This window comes from Ornithodoros turicata, chromosome 5, assembly GCF_037126465.1.
Source record: "Ornithodoros turicata isolate Travis chromosome 5, ASM3712646v1, whole genome shotgun sequence".
Classification (NCBI taxonomy): domain Eukaryota; kingdom Metazoa; phylum Arthropoda; class Arachnida; order Ixodida; family Argasidae; genus Ornithodoros; species Ornithodoros turicata.
Window position 1 is genome coordinate 12,620,807 of NC_088205.1, and position 15,467 is coordinate 12,636,273.

General features: G+C 43.4%; 1 protein-coding gene across 14 annotated transcripts; it reads right to left on the reverse strand.

Moving 5' to 3' along the window:
- Positions 1-344: 344 nt before the first annotated feature.
- On the reverse strand, positions 345-15,087 carry LOC135394049 (uncharacterized). 14 transcript variants are annotated; one of them, XR_010422755.1, is made up of 8 exons: positions 14,974-15,087; positions 13,702-13,858; positions 12,006-12,143; positions 9,577-9,702; positions 3,655-3,697; positions 3,056-3,115; positions 1,558-2,914; positions 345-1,468 (listed from the first exon to the last, which is right to left on the reverse strand). XR_010422755.1 is itself a non-coding variant. In XM_064624495.1 (7 exons), the coding sequence occupies exons 3-6, from the start codon at positions 12,117-12,119 to the stop codon at positions 2,897-2,899; spliced, it is 318 nt and encodes a 105-aa protein (XP_064480565.1). In that variant the 5' UTR covers positions 12,120-12,143; positions 13,702-13,858; positions 14,974-15,087; the 3' UTR covers positions 345-423; positions 2,859-2,896. The 14 variants fall into 14 exon arrangements, 10 of the variants coding, with proteins under 10 accessions (XP_064480565.1, XP_064480564.1, XP_064480563.1 ...); XR_010422757.1 differs by lacking the exon at positions 1,558-2,914; XR_010422756.1 differs by lacking the exon at positions 1,558-2,914 and having other exon boundaries at positions 345-1,481.
- Between the last annotated feature and the right edge of the window lie 380 nt (positions 15,088-15,467).

Genomic DNA, 15,467 nt, shown 5'->3' on the forward strand with positions numbered 1-15,467 from the left:
TTTTTCTTCATTTTCGGCCAAAAAATAAAAGTATTCAAATCGAACTAGAAATGAGCACACAGAGTCAGTGGAACATGCGCTTTAATTTGAACCCAAATTTCAGGTTGATAAAGAAACTTCTTGGTCTTGCTTGGAAGGTTGTTGGCTTTCTCCTGTTTTGCGGGTAGAACTCTAAGAAACATCTTTGAAATGTAGCCCAAGAAAAATAAGGGAGCTTCATCTTTTTCTATTTGAAGGGCTCACATATTGAGCTGAAAGCTGTGCAGCTGAAGCACAGTGATTCTGTAGAAAGCACACTCTGTTTGCAGCTATGGTTTGCGGGTCACGACAAATGACGTTTGAAATTTGGCATAGAAAACCTCGATCTTTTATTCTTTACCTTTTTCCATTATCTTTCCAGTTCGTATTCTTCCATTCTTTACTCTGTATGTGGAAGAGATCACAAAGAATGACCTTGCTAATTTGGCCCTTGAAAACACCAAGAGAGCAATACTTTCCATTTTCAGCAAATTTTAGAAGTGTTCATGTTGAGCTGAAATTAAGCACAGTTACTGAGAGGGTTGGAATGCTGCGTGTTATCATGGCGTTAATAACGGATTCCTGTCATCTTGAACGGGTGGGTGGAGGGGTGGGTGGATACGCTTCGTTTTCTGGGCAGAGTTCAAGAAAGTGTTCAACCCGATTTTTGACGTCGACTAGCAGCTGATCAAATTCTTGGACACACAAAAAGCCTGAAGCATATATTTGCAATTTGATCGTTTTGGGTCTGCACTTACTCTGGCTGACACGGACAGCTGTGGCTAATCAGGAAGCAATCTTGAAAACACCTTGGGGCTATTTCCGGGGATTGTTGAAGTGGACCTTTCGTGAAACTAAGACACAAGGATGACAAGCATTGGAGGGAAATCAAATTAGCCATGGACAGTGCAGCAGAAGAGCCCACTGCCAGACGATGGCACATAAACCCGTAGTTATCTGCTGAGGGGTACTGCAAAGTCCCCAAGCTCATCTGAAGACAGGATAAACAGAAGAGACATGGTGGTCGATTCAAGATTTACCTTGGTCGAACCCTCCAAGCCCCTCCAATTTACTCAGCTGTGCTTTGTGTCTGTGCACAGTGTAAACATTGTAAAAGTGCATAAAGCTTTTCCTTCGGGAAAAAAAAATAAAGTGGATAGCTCAGTTGGTTTAGTGCTTGACTGCTGTTCAGAAAAACCCAGGTTTGAAACGGGATCTGTCTGTCGTAAGGTTTGGTGCAGGCATGGGATAGCTCTAAGGGGAGGCTGAGGCATAATAGTGGTGACAGAAAGTAGCCTAGAAGAGGGTAGGTAAGACAGTATTGTCAGGTGGCAGCCCGTGAATGTGTTCCGTAAGACCCACGGGTCCCATGCTGACACCCCGGCTTGTGGTTTGTCCCACGGCATCCTTTCCATCATCACCACTATTGCAGTGCCCGTATGACAGCATACTGTAAAGAGAAACTATTTCTTCTCAAATTAAAAAGTGGGTCGCAACCGCATTGTCTAGAATGAAAAGTCAGGTTGCAAGGGGGGTTACCTTTTAGGGAGTTGGGATGCTCCCTCAGGCGTACATTAATGCATCTACCTGACTGGCCCGCATAGATCATAACGCATGTAAACTGAATACTGTGAACAACATTACTCTTGCACTCGACAAACTTGTTGGCATGTTTTATGGGTCATTCTTATGCAACATCGCTGCGAGAAATAATCCCACGCAGTCTGTGTAGCTTGTTAGGGGCTGAAAAGACAGGAGGGACATGGCAATCTCAAAGCAACATTTCTACAGGTTGTAGGACATACGGGAGGACCCCTGATTGCTCGTCATTGCACTTTGCTGAAACGTTGCTAGTAACGTTTGTAGCAATGCCTTATTTATGGCGGAAATAAGATCAGCGGGGAAACCAGCTTGCCGCAGGCGAACCACCTGCACTGAAAACGACACAAACATGTGGTGGTGGCATTATGTAACCAGGGTGTTCCTTAAGCATGAGAGCTAGTTCCCTCTTTACTATCTGAGAATGAGCACACTGGAAAGGGGTAGGCCTTTTCTTGGCGGAGGGGAATACTGCCAACAAATGTGCTCCGTCGATGTTGTTAGACGGAGGTTTGTGTATTGAATACTACAGCCATCTACTGCAACTTCATAAGTGAATCTAAGACGAACACCGTAGCCGTAAGAAAGGATGAAGGGCCGCGTCTATCATCCATGCAAGGCCCCGTGAAAAGGACAAGAAAATCGTCTATATATCTAACATCTCCTTCTACACCTAGCTGGGGAAGCACCCTTGCCAACATATGATATGATCAACCGAGTACAGAAAAATGTCACATGGTACTATAGCCACACAGGATTCAATACAGATGCCCTTAGACGATGTACACATTGTCACTATCAGTAACAAAGGTCGAGCACAGGTATAACCTCAAGATTTTCAGAAAAATGCTCACTGACTCTGCAGGAAGTTTGGAAAGGTACCACACCATTCTCCTCAATGCATGCTCATGCCGTGTAAAATAGTGTGGCATGCGGAACTGAGTAAAGCAGGTCCACTACATCAACGGAGAAAAAGCTTCTTTGCACTCCCGTGGTTTCCTTTAGGTACTCAACAACACAGGCAGAATTACAAATCAGAAGAGTGTCTGTCACGGCAAGCTGGGACAAGTGGTGCTGCAGGTATTTTGACACAACATTCTGCCACGAATTACTCTGCACAATTTCGGAGGTTTTCCTTCCTGTCCCCTTTCACTTGCAAAATAAAGGAAATTTTTCACTGTGTAGCTATACTTAACATGGGGCCAATTATTCTGGCTGAAATTGGAAGAGGTAAGGCTCACCTGTTGGTGACTCCTAAGGCTCAATTTTAAATGTGTTTCTACCTGTCCCTTTTCACCTGCACAATAAAGAGCATTTTCCATCGAGTGACTGTATCTAACATGGGGGCCAGTTATATCCTGACTGAAATCCGAAAAGGTAAGGCTAAATAAATAGGTAAATTATTTTGACTAAAATTAGAAAAGAATGGAAGACTAACCTCTCGATGTTTTCCATATGACCAAATGTGGAAGTTGCTTGTTTTCCTGTCCCATTTAACCTGCAAAATAAAGGGCACCTTCTACTGAGTACATACTGTAAAAGTGGTCAATTTCGCTGTTTTAATAGTTCGTGAATTTGTGTGGTAGCACAATTGGGGTTTTATTGGCTGGTCCTTAATTTCGCGACTTTGTGTGAAAGCGTGTTTCGCTTGCAGAAAATTTCGCCGACCCTTAATTTTTCAGGTTTGGCATGTTTGAACTCCAGTTCTGTGACAATGACATACGTGCTAGCTTTGTGAGAGCAGGTATCTGTAGTGCCAAGTGAGATAGTGTGGGAATAGACTACTGATGTTAAAGTGGCGTCTCAATTATGGAAATGTTTCACAAGATCGAATTGGTGAGTATAAAGGTCGTCAAGTAAGACGATCTGTCTTTTTTTTCTTTTTCATCCCCACTACCAACCTTAATTTCGTGGAAAAAAGTTCAATCACGCAAATGAAGTCCTCGTGAAAATTTATACTTTTACAGTACGCTTGATTTCAGCTCAATATGAGAATTTGGATGCTTTTGCTGAAAACAGAAAAAGGGTAAGGTTCACCTGTTGATAATTTCTAATCTCAGGTGTCCTTGTCCCCGTTCATCTGCAAAATAAAGAACACTTTCTACTGAGTGGGTGTACTTAATATGAGGTCAAGACGAACACTTTCATGTTAAGGTGGCGATAGGTAAAAAGGTAAGCCTCCTGGCAATTTCCAAATTTATTCTGGCAAAATTTCCAAGGCTATGATTTTGTGCATAATAAAGTGCGTTCTCTGGAGAGGTAAGGCCAACCTGTTGTTTTTGTGTTGATTTTGTCAATGGCCCAACTTTTGGATGTCTTTATGCTTGCCCCTATTTACCAGCAAGTACATACTACAATGCGCAATCTGCAGAGTATGTGCGCTTCACTTAGGCTTCATGTACAGTCAACCCTCGTTAATATGACCGAGGCCGTTCCCGCGAATTTCGGTTATAAAGCGAATTGTCATATTAACGAGCAACATGGATCCAGGCAAGCACTTCATAAAGGCTGTCTCCTTTATTGAGGAGGCAGATATTGCAGGCATAGTATTTCAATTCAATTTATTTTGTTTTACCAACTCTTATTATTTACAAACCTTGCAATTTATCGACGAAAGAAATCCGTTAAAAGCGTTTACAGTAGCGGTAGCAGTAAATAAATAGAAAAGGAGATGGCAGCAACGATACTTTACTTGGGCCTCAGAAAGTGGTAGCCCTCGGCAGCTCAGTCGGCAATACGCTTGCTTGCTGAGCTCGAGAGGTTCGATCCCAGTCTAGGACCGTAGCAACAACGTTCAAACAACGTTCAAACAACGTAGATAAGGTAAACATTGCTTCGAGCATCATGTGTCAAAAGATTTCTGGCTCACGTCAAAAGAAATGGCTTCCACCCGCACAAGTTATTGGAGCACCTGGTTGGGAATTGTGCTACTGTCCCGGCTATCATTTCACAGCCGCACACCGGGAGTGCAACTCCTCGAGACACGACTTTCTCACTTGCATTTAGCGCGGCTTGGGGCCCGTTAGGTTTGGGACAAGCGCTTGCATAACGCCCATATTCCTTACAGTTGTAGCACTTCAAATTTGACTGATTGTTATGCTTTTTTTTCTTCTTGGACTAGCTGCAGCATCACTCAATGATGTTTCACCACAGTCCCAGCCATATTTGCTGGTGCACTTGTACGGCAATTTGTGCTCACTGGTAATTGACTTTCTCGGGCCTTCTGAAAAGCTTCACATCCCCTTATAACATGAAGCAAATCATCCACAGTCCCATATTTCTTGTCTCATTTTGGTTGAATGGAGAGTTCAAATTGTCTCGTTAATTGTGTCAGTCACATTCAACATGCTGCAAGAAGTTTAACGAGCTGTAATAATACCCCATGGTTGAACGTCTAAACTTTCAAGCAAAGCAAAGAATTTACATTGCTCGAAGCTTCAATTCATGTAGCGGAAGTGGCTTCAAAGGGCACGAACAGAGTATTGCTCTAGGACAGTGTTTCCCAAAGTGTGGTCCGCGGACCCCTGGGGGTCCGCGAGAGTGTCCGTGGGGGTCCGCGACCGTCTTTCACATTTCAGTGAGGATTTTCGTCCCAACAAACACGCGCTCGTACATGCTGCCCGATTTCCAAACACCCAGAATTTCCAAAATTGCTACAAGCATGCTTCAACGGCTAGCTTCTAATTTCTGATAGAAAAGTCCTGCAATGCACGTTTGTCCGCGTCATACACATACAAACAAGAAGAAGAAACCAGTCCGGAATCCTTTCTGAAGCTGTATCAAAAGCACGCAGCAGCTGACGAGGTTGCTGGTTATGCACTAGCTAGCATGGGAAATACAGTGCGTCATATCGTTTTGCTTCGAGTTCGAACTGACTGAAGAGTGTTCCTGTGTTTAGCGCATTTTATATTTGGCAGCCTGCGGACCTCTTGCAGCGATGGTGGCACTACAGATGATACCTCGCACTGAACGCGGCGTTGGAAGTCAACTTCGCTTCTGTCTAGACAGTCACTTGACCACCTTTATGCTTGCACAAATGTTATTTCGTTCCGTGTTATACCCTGTCGCGCATATTAAACGCGGTCTGCAATGCAGTGTACACAGCGCGTATTCCGGTATATTTGTGTGTGTGTGTGTGTGTGGGGGGGGGGGGTCCGTGAATTGGTTCTCATCGCTTCCGGGGGTCCGTCACCGCCAAAAGTTTGGGAAACTCTGCTCTAGGAAGTTTAAAAGCAGATGTCAACACCTTGCCAAGGTAATCTCTCTGTTAGGCTGATTACTGCTGTCTTTGTATATGCCTGCATTAGGTCTGGCTACTTGCTGTTGTATTCTCTATAGAGCTGTGCGAATAGCAAAATCCCCATAGCCAGTAGTTTAAGAATATTCCACTTACACTGCGAACTGAATCCGAATAATTTCTTCGAATGGTGAATCGAATTTAAATAATCAGAAAAGGCCCAATTTGAATAACTTTGAGTACCTCGTAGTGAAATATTGTGTGGTGTTGTGCTCATTAGATGATGTTCTGCGCCAAACATGTGAGTCTAGCACACACAGTATAACACATAGTGAGAGAAAAGTCCCTCTGTGTTGCGTATGGTAGACAGCATTGAGAGTTAGTCAACATGTTCTATGCAGCCTGCTTTGTGTGCATCTCCTTATCTCTGTGTTTACATTGTGAATTTCCTGCCCTTATTTCAGAAACTGTACATATTTCCCTCTGTTATGGAACATAACTCAAAGATGGGAGTACATTTACTTGAACATGCAATGCACTGAATATAGTGAATTTGTAGCCTTTAGTGAGAGAATATTGTAAGCAGTGTAAAGTGGGCTTCACCTAACGCTCGTGAGTAATGAGGTGAAGCATCGTTGCAGAACGGAGTTGCACACCAAAGAACAATGGCCATAACGTGAAGTGGGCCTCATCTAACTCCCGGATGTATTGAGGTGAAGCTCAGTTGCAGAATGGCAATAACGGTACCTTGCTTCAGTACTACAAAAAAAAATTGAAAATTTCGAATACTGAAAATAGGTTGCGAATAGCATGTTTGCTGGTGCACTTTGTACAGCGATTTGTGCTCACTGGTAACTGACTTGCTCAGGCCTTCTGAAAAGCTTCACATCCCCTTACAACGCAAGGCATATCATGCACAGTTCCATATTTCTTGTCTTATTTTGGTTGAATGGAGAATTAAAATATTCGCATATTCGCACAGCTCCAGTATTCTCTTTGAAGAGAGTAGTTGGTCAGGAGACATGGGTTCAAAAGTCACTGCATCTACAAGTTGCACTTGCAAACGCATACCTGACGAGCTTGCCAATGAATGCATAAAAAATTCTATGGAAAATGCTTGCGTAGTTTTTGTGTAAAGCCTACGACATACACTACAGGAGAAGACAATGTTTATGGACATTATGGCAGGAGTCCCTCTTTCGAAACATGACAAAAATGTATGAGCGAAACTGGCCAACGAAAGCACACCCTTGATGAACATAAGCAGTGAGCATTTGGAAACCAGATCTGAGAGTCGATTTTCGACACAGCAGTAACCACAAAGTGATGCCTGCATAGATTCATTGCCGCAACATTCCGCAGACTACAGGGCACCGTTATACTGAATGACCAGAAGGACGACAACTTGAGCTATGTTTGATTATCAAATCAGTCATCGTGGCCAAAGTAGCCTGTTGTTGATGGTGCACTCTCCTCCGATTACTACAGATTTGCTCTTCAAAAGTACCTCACACTGGTGTTGTCGCTTCTGGACAGGCCACGCTAGTCTTTAAAAAAATTTGTTTTCTACAGTCATAGTCTGTATGATGCATTTGTCTCATATCTAGTCCCCTTTTAGAGAGAAAGCCAGGCAAATCGAATGTCAAACTATGCAAAGTATCTTGGTGTTAGTTTTATGAACACATTTATGTAGCTGTCACTTTAAAGAGCCTCATTAATATTTAGGCCAGAGTCACACTGGAGAGTAATGGTTCTGAGGTTCTGAGGCTGAGGACACAACTGACGGACACAACATAAACCTTGAGGTGCTTAAGAGAATGAACAATTGAAATTTGGCAGTCGTCGAAAATGGCAGACAATGGCGGTAGCACATATATATTAGGGGTGTGCGATTATTCGAATTCTCGAATTCGAATCGAATATCAAACGCTCGAACTATTCGATTCGCGAATCGAATATCCAGTATTCGATTTTTCGAATATTCGACTATTCCGCGAATATGAACGATACAACCCGAAAGTGGGCTTCACCTGATGCTTCCGTGCACGAGGAGAAGCATGGTTCACAAAATTGCCTTGCTGCAGGACCAACACAGGCGGGACGGTGTTTAGTTTAAGATAACGTTATCCAAAGTTAGTTTTGTAGACATCGTCTGTGGAAGGGGCGGCGCCTCTCCCACATGCAGTTTAGCGGTGCCGACGAGGGACTTTGATTTGATGTCTGTGAGGTTTCCTTTAAAAAGTTAGCACTCTCGAATAATGACCACAGCCCACGAACAAGAAGGATGTCTTAAAGATATCCTTTGCATCAAAAATTTCAGTAGTGCAACTTCTTAGGGCGAGTGCAAAGAAACTAAAAGGTGTTCATGACAAAGCTGAGGCAGGATGCCAATTCGTTTGTTTCACAAATGGCCTGTGGTTGTCTGAAACAATTACAGCCTCATCCGTATAATATGCTACTGCCTGGCATAAAATTTTGAAATGAAGGTAACCACTCCAGTAAGTGTAGGCTCACCCGAAAAGTAGGAAGCACTCTCATGTAACATTAACGAGTAGGGGCTTTGAACAGAAGAATTGCATGTCTCTCTTGTGACAGTTAATGCTATAAAAATTACACTAAAGGCATGGGCTACGAAATGGGAACTTTTAGTGCGAAAGTCGCATATTGAAAATTTTGCATGAATATTCGATATTCGATTCGACTTAAAATATTCGGATTCGCACACCCCTAATACAGTAGAACCTCTTTATAGTAACTCCTCTTGTAGTAAATCTCTGCTTATAGTAAACGAGAACTGCGGTCCCGATAGAATCCCATACATTCAATGGCATGACTGTATCTGACTGTTTCGTAATCTGCTCCTATATACTGTAAACGTATTTTTATTCCCGATGTATTAATTTTCCGTGAATTTCGTGACCACTAAAAAATCGCCAAAACTGGTACTCGCTAACACAGTTCGACATTTATCCCGCGAAAAGAAACAGCCATGAAATCGCGAAATTAACTACGCGCAAATAACTTCGCAAATAACTGAATGCACGATTCGCGAAAATTAATACATCGTGAATAAAAATATGCTTACAGCACAGTCAAACTCCTTTATAGCGAACACCTTTTTAACGAAAATACCACTACAGCAAATTTTTACCACTACAGCAAACGTACTAGATTATAATGACCACGTCATAATCGGCAACCCCTATGAGGAGCCCGTCTGCACGATCTGCTAGGGGCGCTACTCATCGGCCTGCGAGATCTACGTCATTATTGGACAATGGAAATTTGAATTTTGAACGTGCAGAAGCGGACACACGACTACCGTAGCAGACGACAGCAACAGCTCCTATGAAAACGTGTTGAATGATGGTGATCAACTTTAGAACGATGTATCTCTCGCTGGACATCAACCGCTTGTATAAAAATACTAAGGAAAGCTGAAGTACAAAGTATTGCAGAAATTGAGGAAGCAATAACCGGGCCGATGAGTAGCGCCACCGCTAGCTTCCAAATGCGGCGCTGACAAGGGGTGCCTATGACATGGTCGTTATAATCTAGTATGTCATTGTTTATATATAATAAATTAAACACAAACATCCCCTCATACATGTATGAAAAACATCCCCCAAACACGTATGGCTAAACAGGTTAGGGTTCCGTACAGCAGTCGTGTTCATACATGTGTGACCATGCCATGTGTATAAGCAATGTATGTCACTCACAACAAGAGAGTACTGCTTGCACACAATGCTGTTGAATGACCAATGGCCAGATATTTCCCGAAAAATGTTCCAAGTAGACAGGTACGTGTTGGCCATGTAGAGCAAGTCCAGGAAATGCTCGGTAGTCTGCAAAACATAAGAAAGATTATTGGCCCTCTATAAGAAAGATTATTGGCCCAAACACTTGGGACGCTACAAGTTGTTGCGTTTGCGGAAATGATGAGGATGAAGGACGACAGCGAAGTGTCTGGTTGGGAAGGAGGAATGGGTTCCTTCTGTGTCGGACATGGACAGGGATGGTTGGAATTCAGTATTAAAGGTATAACGCAAGTCTCGTGAGAAACCTGCAGAGCCAGGACAACAACGCTCTGTCATGCTGCGCTGCTGCTGCCGCGGCTCGTGTCCGCCAGGAGCTTTGGCTGTGCCTCTGGCACATGCAACTGTCCTCAACATTGCTCGAGCACAAAGCACTGGCGAGCTACTGAGGACAGCACTGAGGAATTTCCTCAGTGTCTGTGCATGCGAGTTGAGGTATGAGCTCCTCCAATGACACCGTGGTTGATGTAAGAAAAAAATTGACAACTTCCGAAAAGGTGTTGGTAATGCTTGACAACTAGGCATGCTGCAAGCGGATTGCAAATTTCATTTTGTTTTTCATGTAGCCGTCGTTACGTTATGCCATATTTATCTAATCGTTGTTTGAAAATCTTGATGTGTAAGTTGCACCTTTGTGTTTCTGCCTCTAGTTCAGGCAGATTTCTTCAAAATGAAACTGCTGGCTCGATTGCTTAACGGAGCAAGGCAGTGACAACTAGGATTGCTCAGAGCTCTCAGCAGTCCGTCAAGAGCCCCCATGCCCTCTGAAAAAAGGGGGGGGGGGGGTTCTAGGGGGCACGTATTAGTGCCCTTCACGTGCCCGGGCTCGATGTTGGCTGGGTTCTCCTGGCCGGGCCAAGAAACATGTTTCTGAGAGTCAGACGCAGCCGGGTCACGCAGCTAATTCCGCATAATGAAGGACTATTAGTTCATATCATCACGTGCTTCCTTCATTCCTGTGCTTATATTTGCAAAAGCCAGCAAAGGACACTGCATTGTGCATATGATTTAATGCTCTAGAACATTCTCAAAGCCATTGCTCCTGACTCCTCATGTCAATCACATTGGGTGAGCGGAGTAGGGATAGCTAAGAGGAGTTTTCGACAGCATCCTCTACCTCCACAAAAAGATCATAGTTTAAAGATAACGCCCTTGCGTGTGCGCGTTCTGGATATAATTTGGTCTCGTGCTGTCGCGTTGTCAAACCGCCAGCGTATGTATGTTTGTGACCTTGTCTTCCCTTCTTATAGATGTACTCTTAAATTTGTTTGATAAGCTCTAGAGACACATGCGTCATGGCTGGGATTACTAGGCCGTGATCTACTCGCTGAGTTGCCGGGTCGGGCGGTATAAATACATGAGGACTGGGCCAGGCCATTTTTCGCTGCGTCCAGGCCAGGTCAGGCCCGAAAAAGTCGACCAGTGCAGGGCTATAGAGTGCATATCAATGTCCTCCCTTGTATGCTACAGGTTAGCTCCAGCCATTGTTCTTGTGCAAAAGCGCGTGTTATTTGTGCACAATCCACCACTGCCATAAATAAAAATTTACGGGTGAGCCTTCACTGTTCCCTGCCATGAATCGGCATGCATTTTCAGTGCACTGAGATGGGCAGCATGAAACTTTTTGCTTTACGCAAAATATGGCTCAGCAAAAGTTTTTAACGTGATCTTCGTTCACGCACGCCATACGGTGCTGAAGAAAGGCTCATCATTTTTTACAGTGTGCTATATAGATGTGGTCTAGGGATAACCTGCTCTTGTATGACTACAGTTACTTGCGGTACAGGGTGTGCGTGAATAAAGTGTGCCCACGTTAGCGTATGTAACGTCTTTTGCCTGCTTACTGACAATCTTTCAGTAGTGCATTTTTTTTTTAATCGTCACATTGCTCTCCGTGCATATTAAACGGGCTATACCGATTCAAGCATGGCTGTTGTGTGCACTGCTAGGGCAGGAGTGCTAACAGTTTAGAATCCGAGACAACAGAAATAAACATCCATGTAGGAGTTTATTTCTGTTCCTGCATCAGCATGCTGCATTCCGTTCCCTAGCGGAACCTGAATTCAACTGCGAGGGGGCCGCCATGCCCCACAGAGAGCAACGTTTTTGTGGTTTTGTGGCAGAGTTTGGCATGACTTTTTTTGCTGATTTTGATCACATAAATGTATGATTGTATGCCACAGGAAGTTTGTGCAGTAAGCAGTCAATGTGTTACATGCACAAGTACCGGTATACCGTATCTGCACACGCCTTGTGCTTGTAGATGTTGTACTTTAGCGGTATTCATACGTGTGCGACCATTAATATGTCAATAAGCAATGTATGTCACTCACATGCACAACAAGAGAGTACTTCTTATACATGATGCTGTTGAACGTCATGCTATGGGAAGTTTGGCTAGTCATTTCCTGAAAACTGTTCCAAGTTGGCAGGTACGTGTTGTCCATGCAGAGCAAGTCCAGCGAATGAATCTGTGAAACGCATGAAAGAGTATTGATCCTCTATTCAATATATAACGGGACAATGTTAATGATGATGATAAGAACAAGACAGAAAACTGGAATGTGAGTAACAACAAGATCAGACTGGCTAGCCCAGTACGTCTATGCTAGATTAAATAAGAGAAAGGAGAATGAAGTAGAAAAGGGGCTCAACAGATGAAAATCACCAGTGAAGAATGCTTGCTGAGTAACTGCATGCTCCTGCATTAGGGAGAGTACCGGTGTGTGTACAATGTTAACAGTAAGCTGTCCTTTCCATGTTTCATTATTTTGTCACCCATTTTCCAGTACTACTAATAATGTTTATCGAGAACACCTACAATGTAACTGCATTAAAAAATGAAACGCATTACCTAATGTTCTGAAACAACCACAAAGCTTTTCTTGTGCACTAAAAAACATCTGGCTCACTAACTCACTGACAATTAATTATGTTGTATGCTTTGCACATTGTACTGTTGATTGCGTACATGCGTACTCGATGAAATCTCACATTAATTGGTTTGTACATGCTGTAATTTATTGTTATTTAGTGCAATTTTAAAAGGAGAAATGGAAAACATGCTGCAGTTAAGTAGCTTTGTACATAATATCCGCCTGTCCTTGTTTTAAAGATCACATTATATTATTCCTCATGTCTGTACATAAGATTATCCAGACCCAACACAAGCTGTTGGCTATGAGTCTGCAACTCTGTTGTATTTATTTGGTCGCCTTCAATATAATATAATGTGAAAAGAAAAAAAAAAGGAAAGGAAAGGACATGTGAGGAGGAGTATAAATTAAGATTACAAGCCCTGGGACACACATTCATACAAAAAGTACAACTGCAGCATGCATACCTGGTGCGTAAGCAAGCTCTCGATGTCGCGGAACAGAGAAGGAAACTGGAATATGCACTTTTCCCTCTTCCCTACTTTCTCAAGAAGCGCAATAATGCGGGGCAGCCTCCCACTGCACTAACATGAAAAGTTGGAATAGTCTGTGTACTGACATGGTGGCCTGTTCAGTGAATGTGACCATTACAGGGCTTCCAAGAAGCTAACTCATTCGTATGTCACTTGCCCCATGCATTCCTCTTCCCTCGGAAACTCTTAGTGCACCTTTTTCTCTTTCATCCTCCATGGCTTCAGGTACCCAATGTCCCTAAAAATTTGTACACACTTACTACCCTCACACTTTGATCATGCTTTCTTGCAGATTGCACAATAGGGCGAGTATTTGGCAAATATCTTTCCAGGAGTTCTATTCAGAGCTCTTCATTGGTGGCCAAAAGTTGTGGAATTCCTTTGCATAAAAGTAACTTGAAGGTCAGACAGGCCATTGAAATTATTCTTCACAGTCGTTTTCATATTTAATAAATAAAAAGAAAAGAAATTCGAATTAGTCATCTAAAAAGCTGCGATAGGTTGCTCAAAGCTATATTCGATAGATGCCAATAACAGTTGCGCAATGAAATCCAGTTTTGCAGCAAACGAGGTAGCAGACAAGTTGAAAATTGTCTTCATAGGACATAAACAAAACTCACGTTGGGCTTCCTGGTAGGCTTCCGTGCTAGTGAGGCTTCTGTTACCCTGCATCAGACCAAACTACCCAGAAGAGTGTAGTACTAGCTCTTTTTTGTGGTGATACATGCGCTGTATGGCAACATACTGGTCCGAGGTGCAGAGGAACGTTCCATCACCCTGCAGTAGCACAAAGTGAGTCAGCAAGTGTGACAAAGCGGTGTCAAAACAGCACAACACATGATAAGGTTTATGGGGGAAAGACGACTACAGCAACAAGAACAGACATTCTAGCTGTCCCTTCCACTGTAGGGGAACGGAAACAGTGGAAGGCTGCAAGGCACGTGGTGTGAGTACTCAGTCCTGCTCATTAGGGGGCATTCACTGCCTTCTGCAGCCTTAAAGTGTCATCAAAGTCAGAGCATAGAAGTGGAAAGTAAGTCCTGTTGGTGCACAACCCATATGCCTTTGGCTGCTGCCCATAAACATGCTGAGCAGGCACTGGAAATACGTGGCTGGACACAAAGCATCCATTGCCTAACTTTGACCCACTACTGAGTGAGTGCTATGGGTCTGGACCTGTTTGGAACTTATACATGATTCTTATATGAATAAAGAGCAAATTCCATTCTCAAATACAGTTTATGCCAGCGACATACAACTGTTTCAGCCACTTTAGGACAGATATTATGCAGATATTATGAATGACGCAACACAGTGAACGAATGAACTAGAATGTTATAGAACTAAGAAGTAACACTACATAAATCACTAGCACTGGTCCAACTCTGTTCCTTCACAATCTCGCCGTTTTATAACACGCTGCATCGCCGGTACAATTATGCCACAGGTAAAACTGTATGAGAAATGTCTTCCATATGCCAGTCGTACAGCTTTCTTTCAGTTTCCTGCGCCTTTTAATTTTCATACATGTTCGCACACATTTTCCGGTGTATTTAGCTTTTTTCGAATTTCGTATGGGGCTGGAAAAAAGGCCCGTGCCCAGGACATAGTGAAGCACAAGCTGCCATGCAAGGACAGGACTACAGGCAGACAGGCAGCAACAACTATGTCATGTGGTGTATATGTGTCTATCTTGTGCTTCACTATGTCTATCAGATACAGACTACCCCATTTCAACACAGTAGTGCCATGCCCAGGAATTTCCCCCCTAATGCCTCCCCTCAAAATATGTCAAAAACGACACAAAAGCAGCAGATACAGGCGTCACACTTCAAAATTAAACACCACCGGCACTCCAACAAATTCAATCTTCACCCATATGAACAACTTACGCAAGGCGCAATAGATGAATACCACGGTGGGAACCAGGACCTAGTAGGTCGTGATGAAAACACGCGCGATTTATTTCCCGGCTGATTTCAAGGTGCGCAACGCCCGCAAAACAAAAACAGTCAACCAGTGTTGCCAGGTCACGCAGGCGCAAATTCAGGAGATCGGCCGCGAACAGCGAAAAACGTTATTATTACAGAAATGACGCCACATACAGCACAAATTGTACCATAAAACCCATTGCTGAATACGAAAAAAAAAAAAAGATGAAAGATGCACGAGTCTCACAAATAAAGGTGGCCGGAGACTTCAGGATTAGTTCTCTGTCTGCAAACGCGCGACACGACGACTCACAAGCTAGCACAGCACAAGCACTAAGCAGATACTGAACAAGTGTATAACATACGCTCGTCAGCTCGCCCAGTTGTCATTGGTTTTTATATATCGTAGGTCACTCTACAGAACCCTCCACTCCGTGTCTAGAACATGCGAGTTT